The sequence below is a fragment of the Hyperolius riggenbachi genome, chromosome 2, assembly GCF_040937935.1.
Source record: "Hyperolius riggenbachi isolate aHypRig1 chromosome 2, aHypRig1.pri, whole genome shotgun sequence".
NCBI classification, from domain to species: Eukaryota; Metazoa; Chordata; class Amphibia; order Anura; family Hyperoliidae; genus Hyperolius; species Hyperolius riggenbachi.
In genome coordinates this window covers 146,429,712-146,447,969 of record NC_090647.1, presented here as the reverse complement: position 1 = coordinate 146,447,969, position 18,258 = coordinate 146,429,712, and the positions used below count along the sequence as shown (strand labels likewise).

General features: G+C 42.2%; 1 protein-coding gene across 4 annotated transcripts in view; it reads right to left on the bottom strand.

Annotated features, from left to right (window-relative positions):
- The window catches only part of ITGA7 (integrin subunit alpha 7), a 243,330-nt gene that overhangs the window by 78,170 nt on the left and 146,902 nt on the right, over window positions 1-18,258 (bottom strand). For 2 of the 4 annotated variants that reach the window (XM_068267656.1, XM_068267653.1), the window contains exons 4-5: window positions 4,218-4,473; window positions 814-945 (exon numbers count right to left, since the gene is read on the bottom strand). In XM_068267656.1, the coding sequence (XP_068123757.1) occupies window positions 814-945; window positions 4,218-4,473 (388 nt within the window). Of the gene's footprint in view, window positions 1-306; window positions 427-813; window positions 946-4,217; window positions 4,474-18,258 lie in introns of all 4 variants that reach the window. The other 2 variants (XM_068267657.1, XM_068267654.1) reach the window with 2 other exon arrangements.

Sequence of the window (18,258 nt, the reverse complement as noted above, 5' to 3'; positions counted from 1 at the left end):
GTAAACAGCTGGGAAGAGCTAACATGACCTGAACTGCCACAATACATATATACTGTATGTCGCGGTACACGAGTTGGGAGCAACTGGTTTAAGCAGGTGTGTAAAAGATTAAGCAGAATATGGTGACATGCAGCAAAAATTACAGAAAAAAAAATACTTGCCATGCCTATCATTCGAGTGCAACAGCATGCATAGGCAAAGCAAGCCATGTGTACATAGCCAGCATCTTAAACAGTCACTCAGGGTAAGATAACATGCAGAAGGGAGGAGCTGAACCCGGCCCACACACGTATGCAAATTACAAACCTAAATAGCTATTGAGAGCCACATCAGGGCCCAGCCTGGCTCCCTCTTCCTTTGGCTCCGGAGATCTATATATCAGCTGATCCGGGTTTGAACTATCAATGTTTGTGACAAACAAGAGTCCTGTGCCATGGTCATGAATCCCCCAGGAACAGAAGTAGAGGGGGGAGAGAAAGAGAAGGGAACATGAATTAGAAAGTGGAAAGAAAGAGTGTGTCATGGCTTAGGAAGCTGAGGGAGGGTAAGAAAGAAAGAAACTTAGGTATAAATGTTGCTAAGGAATCAACCTTCTTAGTACCGTATTAACTTTGGTTTTGCGTTGATCTTACAAACATCATAAATTAGAGCAGCTGACCATGTCTATGCTTTACTGATTATTTATTGGAAAATTAAAGTCTTGTGTAATACATTTCTATGAATTTGGAATTTAGCCTTTTCTTAGACAGAGCATTGTAGTCATTGTTTCTTTCTTTCTCAGCCCCTCTGCAGCCACCAGCCGCAACCTCATACCAAGATAACTGTTGTATGCCAGTGGGATCATGTCAGGTTTCTGGCTAGTTTCTCCAGCAACTTCATATGGTCCGTCATCGTAAGTACCAAATTCCACAGCACTCTGATTAAAAAGCTCCACCCGTAGCTCACCTGGGAGGCAAAGCAAGCATGAAATGGAGCTGAGACCTTGCACATGAACGGTATTACTGTATGGATCGAAAAGTACAAACAACCATAAAAAAATCTCAAAAGTTCATTAATATATTACATATAGCAGAGCAGTGATGGCTCATTCTGTTCACTTTGAATATCTAATCAGAGGTAGAGAAATTAATAAAATAAATAGGAACTTCTCTCCACATGGTAAATGTTCTTCATTGCACACCCTCTTTAAAGCTAATGGGAATATAAAACAAAAACAGATACTTACCTAAGGAGAGAGAAGGCTCTGGGTCCTATAGAGCCTTCCCGCACCTCTACCGGTCAACTTGTTCCAGTGGTGACTCCTCTGTTTGAATCCCCCACCACGAGAGGCTTCAGACGTCTTCAGGAGCCTGAGTGCTCCTAAAGATGGGCGGCTCTGTACTATGCATGCATGAACACACGAGAGAGCATGCTCACGCAAGAGCAGTATGGAGCGGCCTGTCCTTGGGCTGCCAAAGACTTCCAAGCCTCTGGCGGCAGCAAAGAGTAGTATTCGACCAATCGAATACTGCTACCGGTGGAACCAGCGCTAGGACGAGTGGACCATGAATGGTGCGGGAAGGCTCTACAGCACCCAGAGCATTGCCTCTCCTACGGTATCTGTTTATTTTTTCGATTCCCATGTACTTTAATAAATTAGCATATCAGATAAATATGTTTTTTTATATTTTTTGCTTTTTGACTGCTGACACATGCACTCAGAGTATTCACTTAATAAACCTGCACACTCACAGATGGTATCTGAGATGTATAAAAAGAAGGAAAACAAAATACTTTTTAAGTGACAGTTATCAGCAGGGGTAGAAACAGAAACACTGTGATCAAATACTAAAACAAACAGGATCTGTTCCAGAAAGGGAGCTGAAATTTGGAAAGGAAAAAAAGTAAAACAAAAAAAATTAGTACCACACTTCCTACCCTTTCACTAATACAGAAAGTAATATTCAACCTCATTTTATGCACCCACATTTTCCACTAATCGCGATACTGTTTCATTAGACACAATTGGCCTCAATTCAATAAGCTTATCACCTGTCTTTAATAACTTTCTGAGCTGTTTCTAGTGTTTTCACCATGGTGATAAGGCATGTAGTAAACTTAACTCTTCAGTCTAAGTTAAAGAGAGTTCTCTAAAGTTAACATTTCAATCATTAAAATAACTACAGAATTCTAAAGTTAAGGACAGGCTGTTAATTAATGCAGACATCAAGCCAACAAACGTTGATTCCAGTGATACCTTTAATGACTAACTGTATATGGTTTATTGCAAGCTTTCGAAATATTAGGTTTCTTCTTCAGGCATTATACAGAACTGGATCAGAACTGTTAATTAACTGCATGCGAAAATAAGTACAAGTTAATTTAAGGACAGAAATAAGATAACTCTCACCGTGAAAACGTATCTCGAAACCTTAATAAGGCAAGATCGATGTGTGGTGGTAAGTTTTCTCTTGCCTTATTATCTCCAGCATGACCTTAGTGAATTGAGGCCAATCTGTCCAATCCAATTCATTTTTTCTCCTAAGTTCTCATCTTCTGTTTCAGGCCCCTTGCACACTGGCCGTGCTGCATCACTCTGCTGTATTCTCCGCTTGTCCCAAGGGAGATGTAAGTCTATAGAGATTTGCACAGTTGACATGATGCGACGCACCGTGATGGAAGTATCTAAATTGCCGCAATGCTGTTGCAAAGGCTGCAGCACATTTCCGCATGAACAATGCTTACCGCACAGATTATATAATAATACAAGGCAATGGGCGACGCAGGCAGTGTGCATGACAAAAGCCTGGTGAGGTGCAGCGCACATGTGCGGACAGAGTGGAATCCCAGTAACGTACTTCCTGCCCAGCAGGGAGTATGTCACTGACCAGGGGGAAGGCCTATGCATATTACCCTGTCGCCGCACTATAGTGCAGGATCATATGAAGCCTCATTTCTGCGGGGCGTGTGCACGCCACATCGCACACGATGAGTGCAAACCCGGCCTCAAATAACTTTTTTAGTACTCTGCAATTGATAAAGTACCAAAAGGAAGGTGCAAAAGAACTGATTACAATGAGTATTTTCTTGCTTGCTGGTGACTTGAAAGGCATGTTATTGGTAAGATGTGAAAATATCACCTTTGAGAAAACCTAGGAGAAAAAGCATATTGGATTGGGCACAATGAGGTGGATTTGTGAAGAGCAGAGTGAACAAAACTAGAGCTGAAACAATTGTACCAAATAAACCAGTTTAAATCCTTATTGCGATTAATAGCTGAAAATTAATGATTGGTTACTTAGTAAGGACTGGTTCAGACGGACGCTTGCGGAGTGTTTACCCCAAGCGTTCGGAACGTCGCGGTAAACGCTCCCATTCAAGTGAATGGGAGCGTTTACACCGAGCTTTTGCGTGCTTTTACACGATCGCGGCGTTCGGGTCCCGGTTTTCGCTAGCGTTCGAGCTGCCCCTGGAAGCGACATGTAGCTTCCAGGGAGCGGCCAACCGCGACGGCTAATGTCCCCCTAGGGAAAGAAAAAATGCGACCGCATCAAAACGCGACACGAAGGCTACTGAAAGCCTGACTGCGCAGCCGCCGCAAGGCCCCCAAACGTGATGCCACACAGACGTCCGTCTGAACCAGCCCTAACTGCTCCACTTTTGCTGTAGTTGTCTTTAGTGGGGAAGGCTGTAGTTGGCTTTTGGGGGAAGGCTGTGGCCCTGCAGGCTGAGGATCCCAAAGATCTTCAGCAGTCTTCGGAAACATGGCTGCCACCATACTGCAGAGGAGGGGGCGGAGCATCTCCTATGCTCCAGATGTCAGGACAGGTATGTGTTTATCCACACAACCCTCCTCATCTGTCCTTATTGAGGCAGAGTCTGTCATTGCCAGGCTCTGTAAATTTCAGCTCAAGTACTCTTTAAGGGCATATTTAAAGTGGCAGGAAAATGCTGACATGAGGTATGGTTAAATGCTTCCCAATAAAAAGCAGTTCATGCTGTTCTGTGAGTCAGGGAAGAGTGGTGCTGGGAGTTTTCTCCCAGTATGGCTTGTTAGATGACACTGTCCCTGTCCCTCCCACTGACCCTGAATGTTAGCTTGGTCAAGCAATAGTTGTGTGTGACATCATACCCTGCTATTTAATGCAAAACAGAGGTTAGGTTATTTGTTCCCTAAATAAATAATAATAATATATATAAAAAAAACGTTATAAGAAATAACCATTAACTTCTGCTACCTTTCCAGTTGTAGGTCCCAGGTGCCCCAAACATGATATAATGATTATCAGAGGTGAATCCAGCGGACAATCCTTGTTGACAAAAGCCAAACATCTCATGACCTTGTGGCCGACCCTCACAGAATTTCCAGTCTCCTCCATCCAAGTCATCACTGATGGTCAGATCTTCACTCAGAACAAAGCAGCGACCTATTACATCCCTTGTCTCTGATGGCTGGGTCACCCTCTGCCGGGACTCATACAGATGAGCACATGTCTGAAAAAGGAAGATGTATTACATGAGGGTAGTTTTTATCTATACTTTTACACAAACACCTACACACATATACAGGGCCGGATTTACCATAAGGCACTGTAGGCTCATGCCTACAGACGCCTGATGATGAAAAGGCGGCTCACTCCCCTCCCCAAGTGCCTCTCTCTCTCTCTCTCCTTCCCTATGCAGAGTCCTGATGAGAGTGTAAATGAGAGGTTACTCATCTGACTTCTGGCATTTCACTGACAAGATCTCCCTTTAGTCAGGGGCACATCAAGATACTTAATCCTGAGAGTCTTCTAGCTATTTAATATTGAAAGTGCTTCTTGCTACCTAATACTAAGGGGCACCTGTAGCTACCTATGAGGCAAGGGAAGTAAGGGAGGAGTGACAGCTGGGACAGCCAGCCCACTTGTGGTGCGGTTCAGCGGGGGTTTATAGGTTCATGGATGGCGAAGTCTAAGGTGCCAGAACCCCTGTAGCTATTGGAAATGGAGACAGAGAGCCCAATATAGTGTAGTATATTATGTAAAAATAGAAGAAATATAAATCGTAAGTATCGTACTTACAAACCTGGGTTGCTCTAAGGCAACCACTGTATCGGCAGGTGGGGAGATTAGGCCTGACCCCACTCAGGACTAAGATGTCGCTCTCTGTGGACAGAAGAAAGGAGGGTGTGTCACCCTTCCACCAAGGGTGGTCAACTTGATGTGTAAAAATACAGAGGCGCCAATAGGATAAAATTAGATAAAAGGTTTAAAACGGTTTTGGTGGCGGTGGTGGACCATCCACACACAAACAGACCAAAATGCTGTTGATTGAAGAAAAAACGATTTATTCACATACTCTTACATAAAAGTGCAACGCGTTTCACGGGCAACATCCCACTTCATCAGGCAATGAATAACCGGAGTATCTCACTAGAAATGATGTAATGATGCGTACCTGGCACGCATCATTACAACTTTGTTCCCAGTAGAGCTACTTGTTATTCACCCCCGCCTGTCACTAGTACCATTACACTTCACCGATCATCTCCCTATACCCATCTTTTACCAGGTCTTAAACACCCACACCTTTTCACGTACAGCTCGCCCCCTCACACCATTCACTACACCGACCCCACATGATCCTTTTAACACATACTATTATAGTAGTTCATTTATTGTGCATCAAAGCAATAAGTTTATTACATTTACATGCCCCATACTCATGCGACACTCTATATTTTTATACAGCTCCCTGATATGCTTTACATTTCTGTCATTTCTAGTGAGATACTCCGGTTATTCATTGCCTGATGAAGCGGGATGTTGCCCGTGAAACGCGTTGCACTTTTATCTAGGAGTATGTGAATAAATCGTTTTTTCTTCAATCAACAGCATTTTGGTCTGTTTGTGTGTGGATGGTCCACCACCGCCACCAAAACCGTTTTAAACCTTTTATCTAATTTTATCCTATTGGCGCCTCTGTATTTTTACACACCCTGTGCCTATAGGCTCCTGTGAGGTAAATCCGGGTCTTAACCTTTTACTGTTCCAATATTGCAAGTGAGTCAAAATTTCCGCTTGTACTAAAAAAGAAAACTACTAAGCTAAAATCTGGAAACTGTTAAAAGAAATAGTGCTGACTATTCTTCTGTTCTATGCTACAGTTCCCCTTTTAAGTTGGCAACCAAACAGCAAATAAAGCAAGTGTACAGCAACACTGGCATGATTCAGAATTTCACAATTCACTTTTACAATATACATCTTTAAATATAAATCATAAATATTTTCTTTAAATTCATTATTTTATTTGAAATAAAACAAACATAAAAAAGAAATGAGTGATATTGTAATAATACGTATTAGTAGTAGCAGCTGCCACAGCACTAGTGACACATATCATTTAGTATTTATATAGTGCCGACATCTTCCACAGCGCTGTACAGAGTATATTATCTTGTCACTTAACTGTCGCTCAGAGGGGCTCACAATCTAATCCCTACTATAGTCATATGTCTATCTATGTATCGCGTAGTGCATGTATCGTAGTCTAGTGACAATTTAGAGGGAAACCAATAAACGTATCTGTATGTTTGCGGGATATGTGAAGAAACCCACACAGACCCAGGGAGAACATACAAACTCTGTGCAGATAGGGCTCTGGCTGGGATTCGAACCGTGGAGGACCCAGCGCTGCATTGCGAAAGCACTCACCACTATTGCATATTTTCTTTTTTGTTTGTTTTTAAAGCCAGATTAGTAGTGCAAGAGAAGCCAATGCAAAAAGATGGATAGTCCGATTTAGTCAGGATTCAAGTAAGACTACGCTGCAGTATTAGTGAAGTACATCCACCTGCCATTCCTGTAAATAATCTACATTTGCTCTGGAAATGCTGGGACACAGACTTTACAAATCCATGAAAAAAGATCAGCAAACTGTAATACTGAATTAAAGTGGCCACACACGTTACAATTTTTGTGCTCGATTTTACCACAATTCGTTGATAATTGTTGTACAGAAAAATTGAAAGGTTTTCTTTCTTTTTTTTAAATTCAACCCGGAAATCCGATAGAATTTCCTGTTTTATTAAATTTTTTGAGATTGGACGTATTGGACAATCCAGGCCAACTTTACCAGATTGTTGGATGTAACAATTCAGTACATACCAAACCTTAATTATTGCAATCTCAAACACACGTGTTTGCTACCTTCCTCAGAGCTTTCTGACCCCTTTTACACTTGCAAGTGTGCACTGTGGTACCCTGTTTTACCGCAGGGTAACGCAACGGTAATACAAGTGTATGGGGCCTTGCCCACTTACCACATTGTGGTGGAAGTTTCCAAATTGCTGGCGAGCGGACGCAAAGTCTGCAGACTTCTGCTGGGACGCAGCGGTGGCAGAAGTTATTGCAGTTTATGGGTAATGCAGGAAGTTCATTGACCGGAGTGCACATGCGCGGATTGAGGGGTATCCCAGGGAATCCCAGTGATGTACTTTCTGCCAGCAGGGAATAAGTAATTGAGCGGGAGGCGACACTATGCATATGACCCTGCTGGTGCACTCTGCTGCAGGGTCATAGGTGTGTCATTTTTTGTGTTGCAGTGGGATACAGCAGAAGTTTCACATCCCCACCAAACTGCAAAAAATAAGTGTAAAACCAGGGTTCAAACAACCAAAAAACTGGATACATTTCATTGAATAAAAGAAAAATTGTAATGTGTGTGGTCACCTTAACAGTGGCTTTTGAGTTCAGTGGAGCAATGCTCCTATAGATTTAACCACACCCTGCCAGACATGAGGAGTTGCTGGAATAGATAAATTACATCTTTTCTAAGCTGTACTTTCCAATAACACTGCAAGATCTAATCTACTTTCGGACCCGCCATCTAGTAAATATACTGATTTATATTTCCAGACCATATTCAGGGGCATTCATGACAGAAGCACAAAACATAAATAACTATAAAAATGAGCTTAATTACTAAATATTGGGTAGGAGCAAGAGTAACAAGATTATAAACTATAATTCAGGAGGTTGTTCATCCAGGTTCAGTAAATTTAGTTAAAAGAAGGCTGGGACCTGACAGTACTTGTAAATTATCCAATGCAGTAGGTCCATCTAAAAATAACTACAGCTAAGCCTTGAGTATGACTTCAGATGGAGAAAAACTGTTTGACTGACGAGAATGGAAATATGTGTTTTAGTCTCAGACTAGTTTGGCTGCCCTTCCATACTATAAATAATATTAATACCGTTATAAAATTCTAAATGTTTATACAATCATGAACGGCAGCTTCTTCCCTCTAATTTCAGGCATGCAGCAGGCACACTTGTTTACATGAATTAATTTTAAGTTAGCTCCGGAATTCTCAGCAATAACACATCACTGACTTTGCGAAAGAACTGGGATTAATGAGTCTGTAATAACAGTGGCATTAGTATTTCAATGCATACTTTCATCTTTCTCATCTCTTGTGATAATGAAGTAACTTTGAAGGGATTGGCCAAACACGGATTGATTCATTTTGGTTATGACTGGACATTGAAGAGCTGTATTATCTACTATTATGAACTAGTCTGTTCTGAAATTTCCATACAGGAGATTCCTGCTCTCTTCGCTTAAAGTGAACCTGAGATGAAAGCCATATCAGGTTCTATACTTACCTGGGAATTCCTTAAGCCCCCTTGAGGCTTGCTGTCTCCCTAGGTGGCTCCTGTCCCCTGCAATACGGCCCGAAAGTCTGGCCGAGACGTGCTTTGTCATGTATGCGCGGACCAGCGCTCTCCCCGTCGCACTTCCGCAGTTGGGAGTGCTGGGAGGTGCAGAACTCTCCCAGGGACAGGAGCACGACGAGCTGTGCATGCCCGACAAAACGTGACTTGGCCAGGCTTTCGAGCCATTTTGCAGGGGACAAGAGCCACCCAGAGAGACAGCGAGGGACTGATCGGCCTTAAGGAAGCCCCAGGTAAGTATGGTACCTGAGATGTCCTTCATCTCATATACACTTTAAAAGTTATTTTCTTCTCTCATTCCAAATAATGGTTCACCTCTTTTGAAATAATGTCACTATTGTTTACTACAGGCCACAGCTATTGTGGAGTGAAAGGCTTGAAGTATATCGTAGGAATTTTGACATAAACATCAGGGAGGGGCACCAGAATCCCTTTACTTTCTATGCCTGTGCCATCATTGGTAACAAAGGAATGGAAACATCATCAGGCTGTAGAGGGGATATCTCTGTCGCAAATAAAAATACATAAATATACCTAAAGTCAGCATTTGGCGGTATCTGGCTTGAAGAGCTATGGTTAATAAATGCTGCCTGTTCTGCTTGTTAATACATAATCAACGGTGGAGTAGATAGAGTACTAGCCAAAGGGTGATCATCCCGCTCCTATTAATTCATTCATGCAAACTGGGGAAGTATTTTAAAAAAACAAAGAACAGTCCATTTTGCAGCAATATATTCAAATGCAGAATCACTTGTGGCATATGTGCAGTGTCCAGGATCACTACAAGATAGACTTGGCTATTTTCAAGATCTCGCCACAGTCCGGGTCTAGTAATGGAGCAGGGTTTTTTGGGGGTCAGTACTGATGGGTGCACACCACTCCATGTGGGTTTGTTGTCTCCATGGGTTCCGCACGGACAGACTTCATCTGGCGGTGCTGGGCAATAGGGATGCTCGGCGTATGCTCTCCAGCGCCGTCTCTAAACCAGGAAGTAACAGACTCATGCAAAGTCAATCACTAGAGGCAGGTCTGGCTTTCAATTGGCTGATTGTGGTTGTTAGACTTCCTGATTGGCTGTGGCTAGCATCTAAGTGAGGATGGCGCACTTGTTAATTGCCTGTGATAGTCGCTAGCTGCTGGGCTTCCCTTGTTGTTGCCTCCTGTTACTTACCTGATGCCTTGTCTGAACCTTTACCTGAACACTGACCATTCTATTGTCTGCTACCTGAACGGACTCTTGCCTGCCTGACCACTCTTTTGTCTATCCCTGTACTTGTCTGATATGGCTTGCTGACTTTGAGATTGCCTACAATTAGGATTGTAAGAGTGAACAGAGGCGCCAGCAGGATAAAAGGTTCTAAAAGGCTTAAAATCCCTCAGGAGGTGGTGGTGGACCCGCCTTCCCGAAGCAGACAAGATACCGTCAGTTTTATGACAACAGGTTTATTAATATACTCCAAAACAAACAGAGGCGCTATTCGTGACCTTGAGACCATACTGTGTACTCCTATCTGTTTATTGCCTGAGGAAGCGGGAACATACCCGTGAAACGCGTTGCACTGTTTGTTTTGGAGTATATTAATAAACCTGTTGTCATAAAACTGACGGTATCTTGTCTGCTTCGGGAAGGCGAGTCCACCACCACCTCCTGAGGGATTTTAAGCCTTTTAGAACCTTTTATCCTGCTGGCGCCTCTGTTCACTCTTACATTATCAATATCCACCTCCGTTGGAGCGGTGTTGCCCCTTATTTCCTTATCTACAGAGAGTGACTTTTAATCCTGAGTGAGGACAGGTCTAATCTCCTCACCTGCCTATACAGTGGTTACCTAGGAGGTAACCCACGTTTGTGAGTATATACATTATATACTTTTCATTTCCAACCCTTTGTTTTGCATACTACACTATATTGGGCTCTCGGTATTTCTTTTGTCTTTATCATTACAATTAGGATTGCCTGCCATCTGATACATGTGTATGACCCCTGGCTTGCTGATTGAGATTGCTTACAATTGTAATTGACTGTCATCTGTTTACAACTTAGAACTGTTTAATTACACTTGTTGCCCATATACATACATACAATGGGGCCCTGGGGCAAAAGTAACTTGCCACCCCCCAGCACAGCCCTTCCCCCACGCCAAATTCACCTCCCTGCGCCCCCAAGCTGGCTGCCAAGCCCCAGCCCCTCCCGTCACATAATATATTTAAGTGTCCAACATACGTCCCCTAAAGCATTGTTGGGGTCCCCATTATTACCCTTCTCTTTTTCCCTACAAATGCAGAGTGTACACATATCAGAGTCTTATCTAATCCAGGCAGGACACAGGAGGCAGCACCGTGCTCTATGCTCTGGACTTTATCTCTTTCTCAATCCTTGCAAGCATGAATAGGGTCGCCATAGCTGGAGGGGGAGGCACCTTGGTGGGCCCCTACAGGCTCTGGGGCCCTGAGGCAATTGCCCCCTTTGCCTCTATGGAAGCGCAGGCCCTGGCTAGAGGAAGGGCTTAAAAATTTAGAAACTGACAAGTGCCATCATACTACTGTACTCAATTCATGTGACCACACATTCAGCCGTGTGAATTGTTGCGATTTAACTTTGCTAATAAACTTTGAATACACTGTTGCAAAATAGACTAGTTTTTAATTTTCGAGTACTCCCCAGTATGCGTCACTGCTTTGCTTGTTAAACTAGGTTGCTAATAATAATAATGTTAATGTTTTCCACAGCCAAGTCACAAACAGTTGATCAGTAACTCCTAATTATAACTGATACTGGGGCCTTATATACAACTGTAGGAAGAGAGTGAAATAGCCAATTTAAAGGGAACCTTAACCCAGGGGGGAAAAAAAAGTTTCACTCACCTGGGGCTTCCCCAAGCCCCCTGCAGCCATCCTGTGCCCTCGCCGCTCCTCAAGCGTCCTCCGGTTCCCGCCGCGGGTTAGTTTCGTTTTTGGCCGACTGAGAGATGGCCCCCAGCAACGTGTACTCATGTTTGCCCTCCCCGCCATCAAGCGCATCCTGCGCAGGCACTTGACGACGGAGAAGGCGGAGAAGAGTACACGTTGCCGGGGGAAAACGAAGCTAACACGGTACGAAAGTAAACTTTAAGAGTTTCTCAATACCCTCTTACCACACATTGAGGCTGTGGGAGAGCGTAATTGGAAGGTCTTAATTTTCTGAATGTATGTATTCCAAATAAGGTATATTGTATATAGAAAAACAGTGAAATGCTGGACCAATCAGCTGCTTAGCATAAACAAGATGACATAATCATTACAATGTGTAAAACGTGGCTATTTAGCTGAGGTCACTTACATATGCGTTAGCAGAAACTCATATAATTATCAGATATCCATCAAAAAATACATTATCTGAGATTCCAGGTTACACATTAAACAGAAACTCATATAAGCTACAGATACCCATCTTAATGATGTATTCCCTGAAATTCCAGTGTACACATTACACAGATGGAAGAGGAGGCCTACAGGGTCAGTAAGTGAATTCTGACATAAAATAGTGAGAAAAAGATGGCCAAAATTATCCATATAACTTACAGAAAGCATAAGTTTTGTTTCTATAACGGTAAAAATGACAGCTGGAATCCAGTTTCCAGAGGATTACTCCATAATTTTCTCTCCTCTAAACAACACCCATTTTGGGCTTCTGCACAAATTACATTTCTTCTCCTTTGATTACTCAGTTTTGACTTCTTTGCCCTCACACCTGTGACTACATTGCCTGGTACAAGTAAAATGTCACTGCTATTACTTTATTCCATTCTCCAATCTTTTTCTTTTCTTTGATCAGGGCCAACCTAGCCACTCACAATACAGTACTTTTATAGTTAGTTGAAATAAACACTTTAAAAACGTCATCTATCACATTTTCAGTTTTGCCCCCCCCCCCCCCCCCCAAAAAAAAAAAGAATAATGTGTAATAACACAAAATTCCTGATGTTTACATTATGTCTGAATATCTTAAAAGAAATTCAAGCAGAAATAGTAAAACAGATCCTCCCATGTCATCCTGCGAAGGGTCTGGTAATCACTATACAGACGCATATTAAGGTCATATAGAATTTCTAACAGCACCCAGCAATATCCTGCTGAGCTGACAATGAAAAGGTCACAACATCTCCACAGCAACCAAGATCCCAACACTTTCCACTCACCCCTCACTTTACACACTCTATGCTGTATTTATATACATGGCTCCCATGGAGACGGAATGTGTCTCCTATGCATATATTTAATAAATTAAATTACACCCTAACCAGTTCTTTGCCCTTGCACAGACAGACGTTCTCCTAACGCAGTGCAAGAATGTATTCCAGCTATTTGACAATATAATTCTGTTATATTATTCATCACGTATACGACCGATTTCAGAGGCCAGAGACACTTGCAGCTGGCAAGAGCATGGCTACTCAGTACTAGCAGCTCCAATCCACTGTACGTCTAGAGAGCCGATCCCTATTCCAGACTTATGGTTGCCACACATTACAATTTTTTTTTTTTTCAATTTCAATTTCAATATTTTTTTTCACTTGAATGAAAAATTTGACTGTAAAAACCAATGTACTAGACACGTATATTCCATTTTGACACAATCACAACAAAAACAATTGAATAGAAGATATAAAATATGTAATCCTACCTAATAATCTACAAGTGTCCCTGCGTCCCACGTCCATGTGTCAGTGCTTTTGCGCTACTTCGCTGACACAGCCTTTGGGACAGGACGCGGGGGCCAGGAGGCGGGCCGGGCAAGCGGGCAGGCGTGTGTGTGCGCCACACATGGGAGTGGCGGTTGGGTGCGCGCGGTGGGCTGGTGAGCCCTGCCTGCGGGTGCGCTCTATCGGCGACAGAACTAGAGTCCATTTTTAAATGGGCTTAGGTCACTAGTAATATATATATTTTCATTTATAAACGTGTATTGGGTGCTCTCTGTGTTATCACTGCTATGTATAGAGGCACACAACACAAACAACCTTAGAAAATGTACCTTACATTAACAAATCTGTTCCTCATTTATTTTCATCAATCAACAACACTACATTTATGACACTGAAGAAATACATTCTCTCTAGTGTGTCACTTTGACAAATAAAGTTTCTTTATTCTTGAATGTAAACTTAAAATGTATTATGTTGAGTGATTGTCATGCAACTCACCACACACCATTCAATTTCTGACAAAATTGATATGATTTTTCCAACCTTTCAGATCGATTTTTCATTGAGAAAAATTAAAATTTTTATTGAATTTGTAGATCAAAAAAAATATTTTCTATAGATTTTTTCACACAATCAATTGTTTTAATCGAATTGGGGTAAAATCAAACAGAAAAAATTGTAACATGTGTTGCCGTCATAACACACAACGAGCTTATATGAAGCATGTGGATCCTGAACAGATCATTTCCATCTGTGAAGCACAGTCAGTTAGAGGCACTCGTTAGACTTCCGTAGCGTTCATTCTCATATAACAAGGCTTGTAAACGGTGGCGGGTGTCTCCCTCCTGGAATGTGGAACTGGCTTGGAACTTTAGAAGTAACGGTGGCTCTGACTCACGCACTCAGGGGCGCCTGCACTGACTCACTGATCTATACAAATGACTTTTTATGCAGGTGGAGTAGCAATTTAGGGACATTTATTGCAGCTACCCAACAGTTCATTTGAGAAAAGAACACAGATGTTCTTAAATTGTAACGCTACATTTAACAGCCGGATAAAGAGGAGCTCTTGTCCGGGATCTAACTGACAAAGAAAGACTAATGAACTTTACCATTTTTACTTTACTGCTGTTCCACCACAGACATTGGATTACAGATGTAATAATTTGATTAAGGTAAATAGTAAAATATATGTAAAGAATCTAACAAAAACTTGAACATCAATCAAGAGGGCCTTATTCCAGTCAGGCATTGTGTGAGGGTGGAGTGATGAATGGACACATAGTTTTGTTATACATTTAGAGAAGCTAGTAACCTATTAGTGTGTTTTTGGATGTGGGAGGAATCCAGAGTGGTCATAGGAAACCCACACAAACACAGGGAGAACATACAAACGCCATGCACATAGTGTTTTGTCCAGATATTGAGCCCAAGACTCTAGTTCTGTGAAACAAAAGTAATGTATGTCAGAATTTAAATGCCCCATGAAAAGCCTTGGAACAGAAGTGTCAGGATAATGATCTCTGAAACCTTTTCACGTTCCCCAGCACGAGTATCTACGTCCCTGTATTTACACAAATATAAACAAATACAAGCACTTGGTTCTGTTTCTATTTTTAGAACACACTAACTCTGTATCTCCATCTTGTGGCCAAAAAGTAAAACCACATCCAAACACCCTATTATACACCTTCCCATAGAAAAATGAAATACATTTTCATTATTTTTAAAAACCCTTCAAGGTGAAATAATAACACTAAGGCAAGCATTATTATTATTACTGATCATTCATATAGTGTCATCATCGTCCATAGTGCTTTACAATAGGAGAAACAAACAGTGGTTTGCCCCACTATAGTAACACTCTGAAAGCCAGGACTAAAGAAGTCTGGCATGCCTATGCACATCCTGATTCATTTTCCCAGCTTCATTATTCAGAGTATCACAATTGGTGGCATATCAGGAAGGAGTATAACTTCTTGTTATGGGAACCGTTCCATCCATGATTAAATAGCTTTACAGAGGGTATTTAAAGTTAGCAGAGCTTACTGGCTGTGACTTATCAAAAAGTCAGGATATTCACTGTGTTTGATGTCTCAGGAAGTCCTGGTTAATCCTAAAGCACATCCAAGTCACCACTGAGCTCTCAGTTACCATCCAGTAAATGGTATCAAAGTATTCATTTTAGGACCAATAAACTTTGGCATAGGTTCTATTTACAGCCCATATATATGCTATATATTCTACAATGACCATAAAATACTGAGTGTACTTTATTGTTTCCTCTTTTTACATTCTGCAGTGTCATAAGACATTATTTAAATAAGCTATTTCTTTGTTACCTTAAGGCTAGGTTCACAGTGGGCTAATGCAGTGCCTCGTAACGGTTGCATTATAATGCAGAACATCACATTGCAATACAAAAGCAATACAGTGCGGTGCTGTATCCTAACTCCCTGCATGCAGGGCGTTTACTGCATAATGCCGGTGTTAACGGTACTATGAAGCAAACTTTTCATTGAACTGTGTTTCCCTGTACGCAACGCAATGCACGGATAATGTGTGGCGCTGCTTTCCCTTTCCATTGCATTCCCGCTTGTAACAATGTGTGTCAGCGCGAGCACAGATATCTGATTAGGTGGTGATCTGCAGTATAATCACCAATGCAGATATACAAATTGTCAGAAGTAATCAGTATCTTACTGATGGAAGATCAGCGGAAGGCTCGCTAGCAAAATATCAGTACTTTAATTAGAGTGTGATCACAGGTGATTAGTGCACAGTATACAAGAGCACTCCTATGCGATATCCCCCTGGCTGTAGGGACTATCACTACTAGAGTGGTCGTACAGGCAAAGTCGGTAAGGATCGGTCAGCAGCAGTACAAAATCATCAGGCTAATCGTAGTCAAGAGTAAGCTGAGGTCGGCAACGGGTCGGGCAGATAAGGTACAGAATCAGGAGGCACAAATCAGAGTCAAAGGTACAGGCAGAAAATCGGCAACAGATCAGATAGCTGAGTACAGAATCAGGAGGCAGAAATCCGAGTCAGAATTTCGAGCAGAGGGTCATGCACAGTAAATCAACAATAATAATGATTTATAATTATAGCTATCAAAGGTCTGAGCGCTAACACGAGGTATTCGCAACAGCAGACAAGGAGCGACTGACAAGGAGATCCTTAAATGCTGAGGATCACTCACCAGTGCCGTCCACGAGCCCAGCCAATCCATGAGCTCTCCATGGTCAGCTGACCGGCGAGTCAGCTGACCCTTCTTCTTAAATTATAAATATCTTGCCTCTGGGCGCGCGCACGCGTAGCCTTAAGTTTGTGTGCAGCCAAAGGACCCGACCGAGGCGTCCTACACGGCTGCGAGGCGGGGATCGCCGCCGGCTGAGATGCAGAAGTGGCAGACATGCCGCTCTCTGCTGCGGCGGTATCCCCGCCGCTTATTACACCGCTGTTACAGGGTACACAATGCAGCTTTCACTGTGAATATAGCCTGAGGCGGGATTCACAGTGGTCCGTTGCATAGCACACGAGTTAAAATGTGTGTGAACTGCAATGGAAACTGGAAATAGACTTAAATACAAAGCCTGCATGCAGCGAATTTGAATAACTTGATCAGATACAGCACAGAATTGTAAATAGATCCATAGAACTGTATGGGCAGTGAGAGGACAACGCAACTGAGCACTGATATACAAGACCTGAGAGCTTGCTGGGAAATCAGTTTCATTGCTGGCAATCACTGAATTGTGGTGTTATTTTGCATTTGACAAGCTAGCTTTGATTCTAGTTAATTTAATATGTCAAGGCTTAGCAGAGACTCCCATATTATGCTGAAGTTTTCTAGTGCTTCTTATATCATATTTAAATTTCTTGATAATCCGCAGCCAAGAAGAAATACTGATTGTGGATTTACTATTGGCACAGGGCTGGAAGTGTCCCCATGACCCATGACCTGTAATGTCACTTCACACCACAAGCTCTGGTGGGAAATCAGATCTGACATTCCCATTGGGCTTTTAGGATTCACTGCCAACACATCATGTGACTATTGCTTTATACTTAAAGTGTTGGTTGCAGGGATTGCCAACTGGTTATGCCATTTTGCAAACATGTTTTCAATTGCGTGTTTTTATTTTCTAGGAAAATGTGTATACAACATTCCTCTAACCTCATAAATATTATATTCATATTGTTTTACAGTATATTTTTTAAACATTTCTAACAAAATAAAAAACAGTAACTAATCACAGTGGAGATGAGACAGAAATCCACAGATCTCTACCCATTTGATGTCACATTTTGGTCCAGGCAGGATGTTGTCACTGAATCCCCCCCAGAGATCGCATTCACTGCAGGCCTACTAGCCCAAAAGTCACTATTTGTACAGTCATCTTCTGTAGCATCAGCTCAGCAGAAGCACACACGCTATAAGCAGGCCAAACTTGTCCAGGCAATGTTTGTAAGCATCCAGCCTCAGTAAAGACTAATAGAACATTACCGCACTTCCCCAATCACTCCCCCTCACTCACAGTCATTCAGTGACAGTATATCAGCATGCCAGATAGGCTCAGTTGAATCACAATACAACTTTTTTATAAGTGTATAGTAAAAATATTGTTTGAAAAACGTAAAATAGATACCGTAATTACTAATAGACATGTTCTCTTTCCTAATGCCCAATGTTTGTATGTTGCACACATTGTTACAATTTGTATTCCTGTAGGCGTGGTGTTAGGTGGGCGGGACCCAAGGCTTACTCCCTCTGCGTTCCCCCTTTAACTCCCCACACCCAGACCTAACAAGTGAACAAGCATCCTCCTTTGGCCACAAAATGCATGTTCTGACGGTCTGAACTGAGGCTTCCACCCC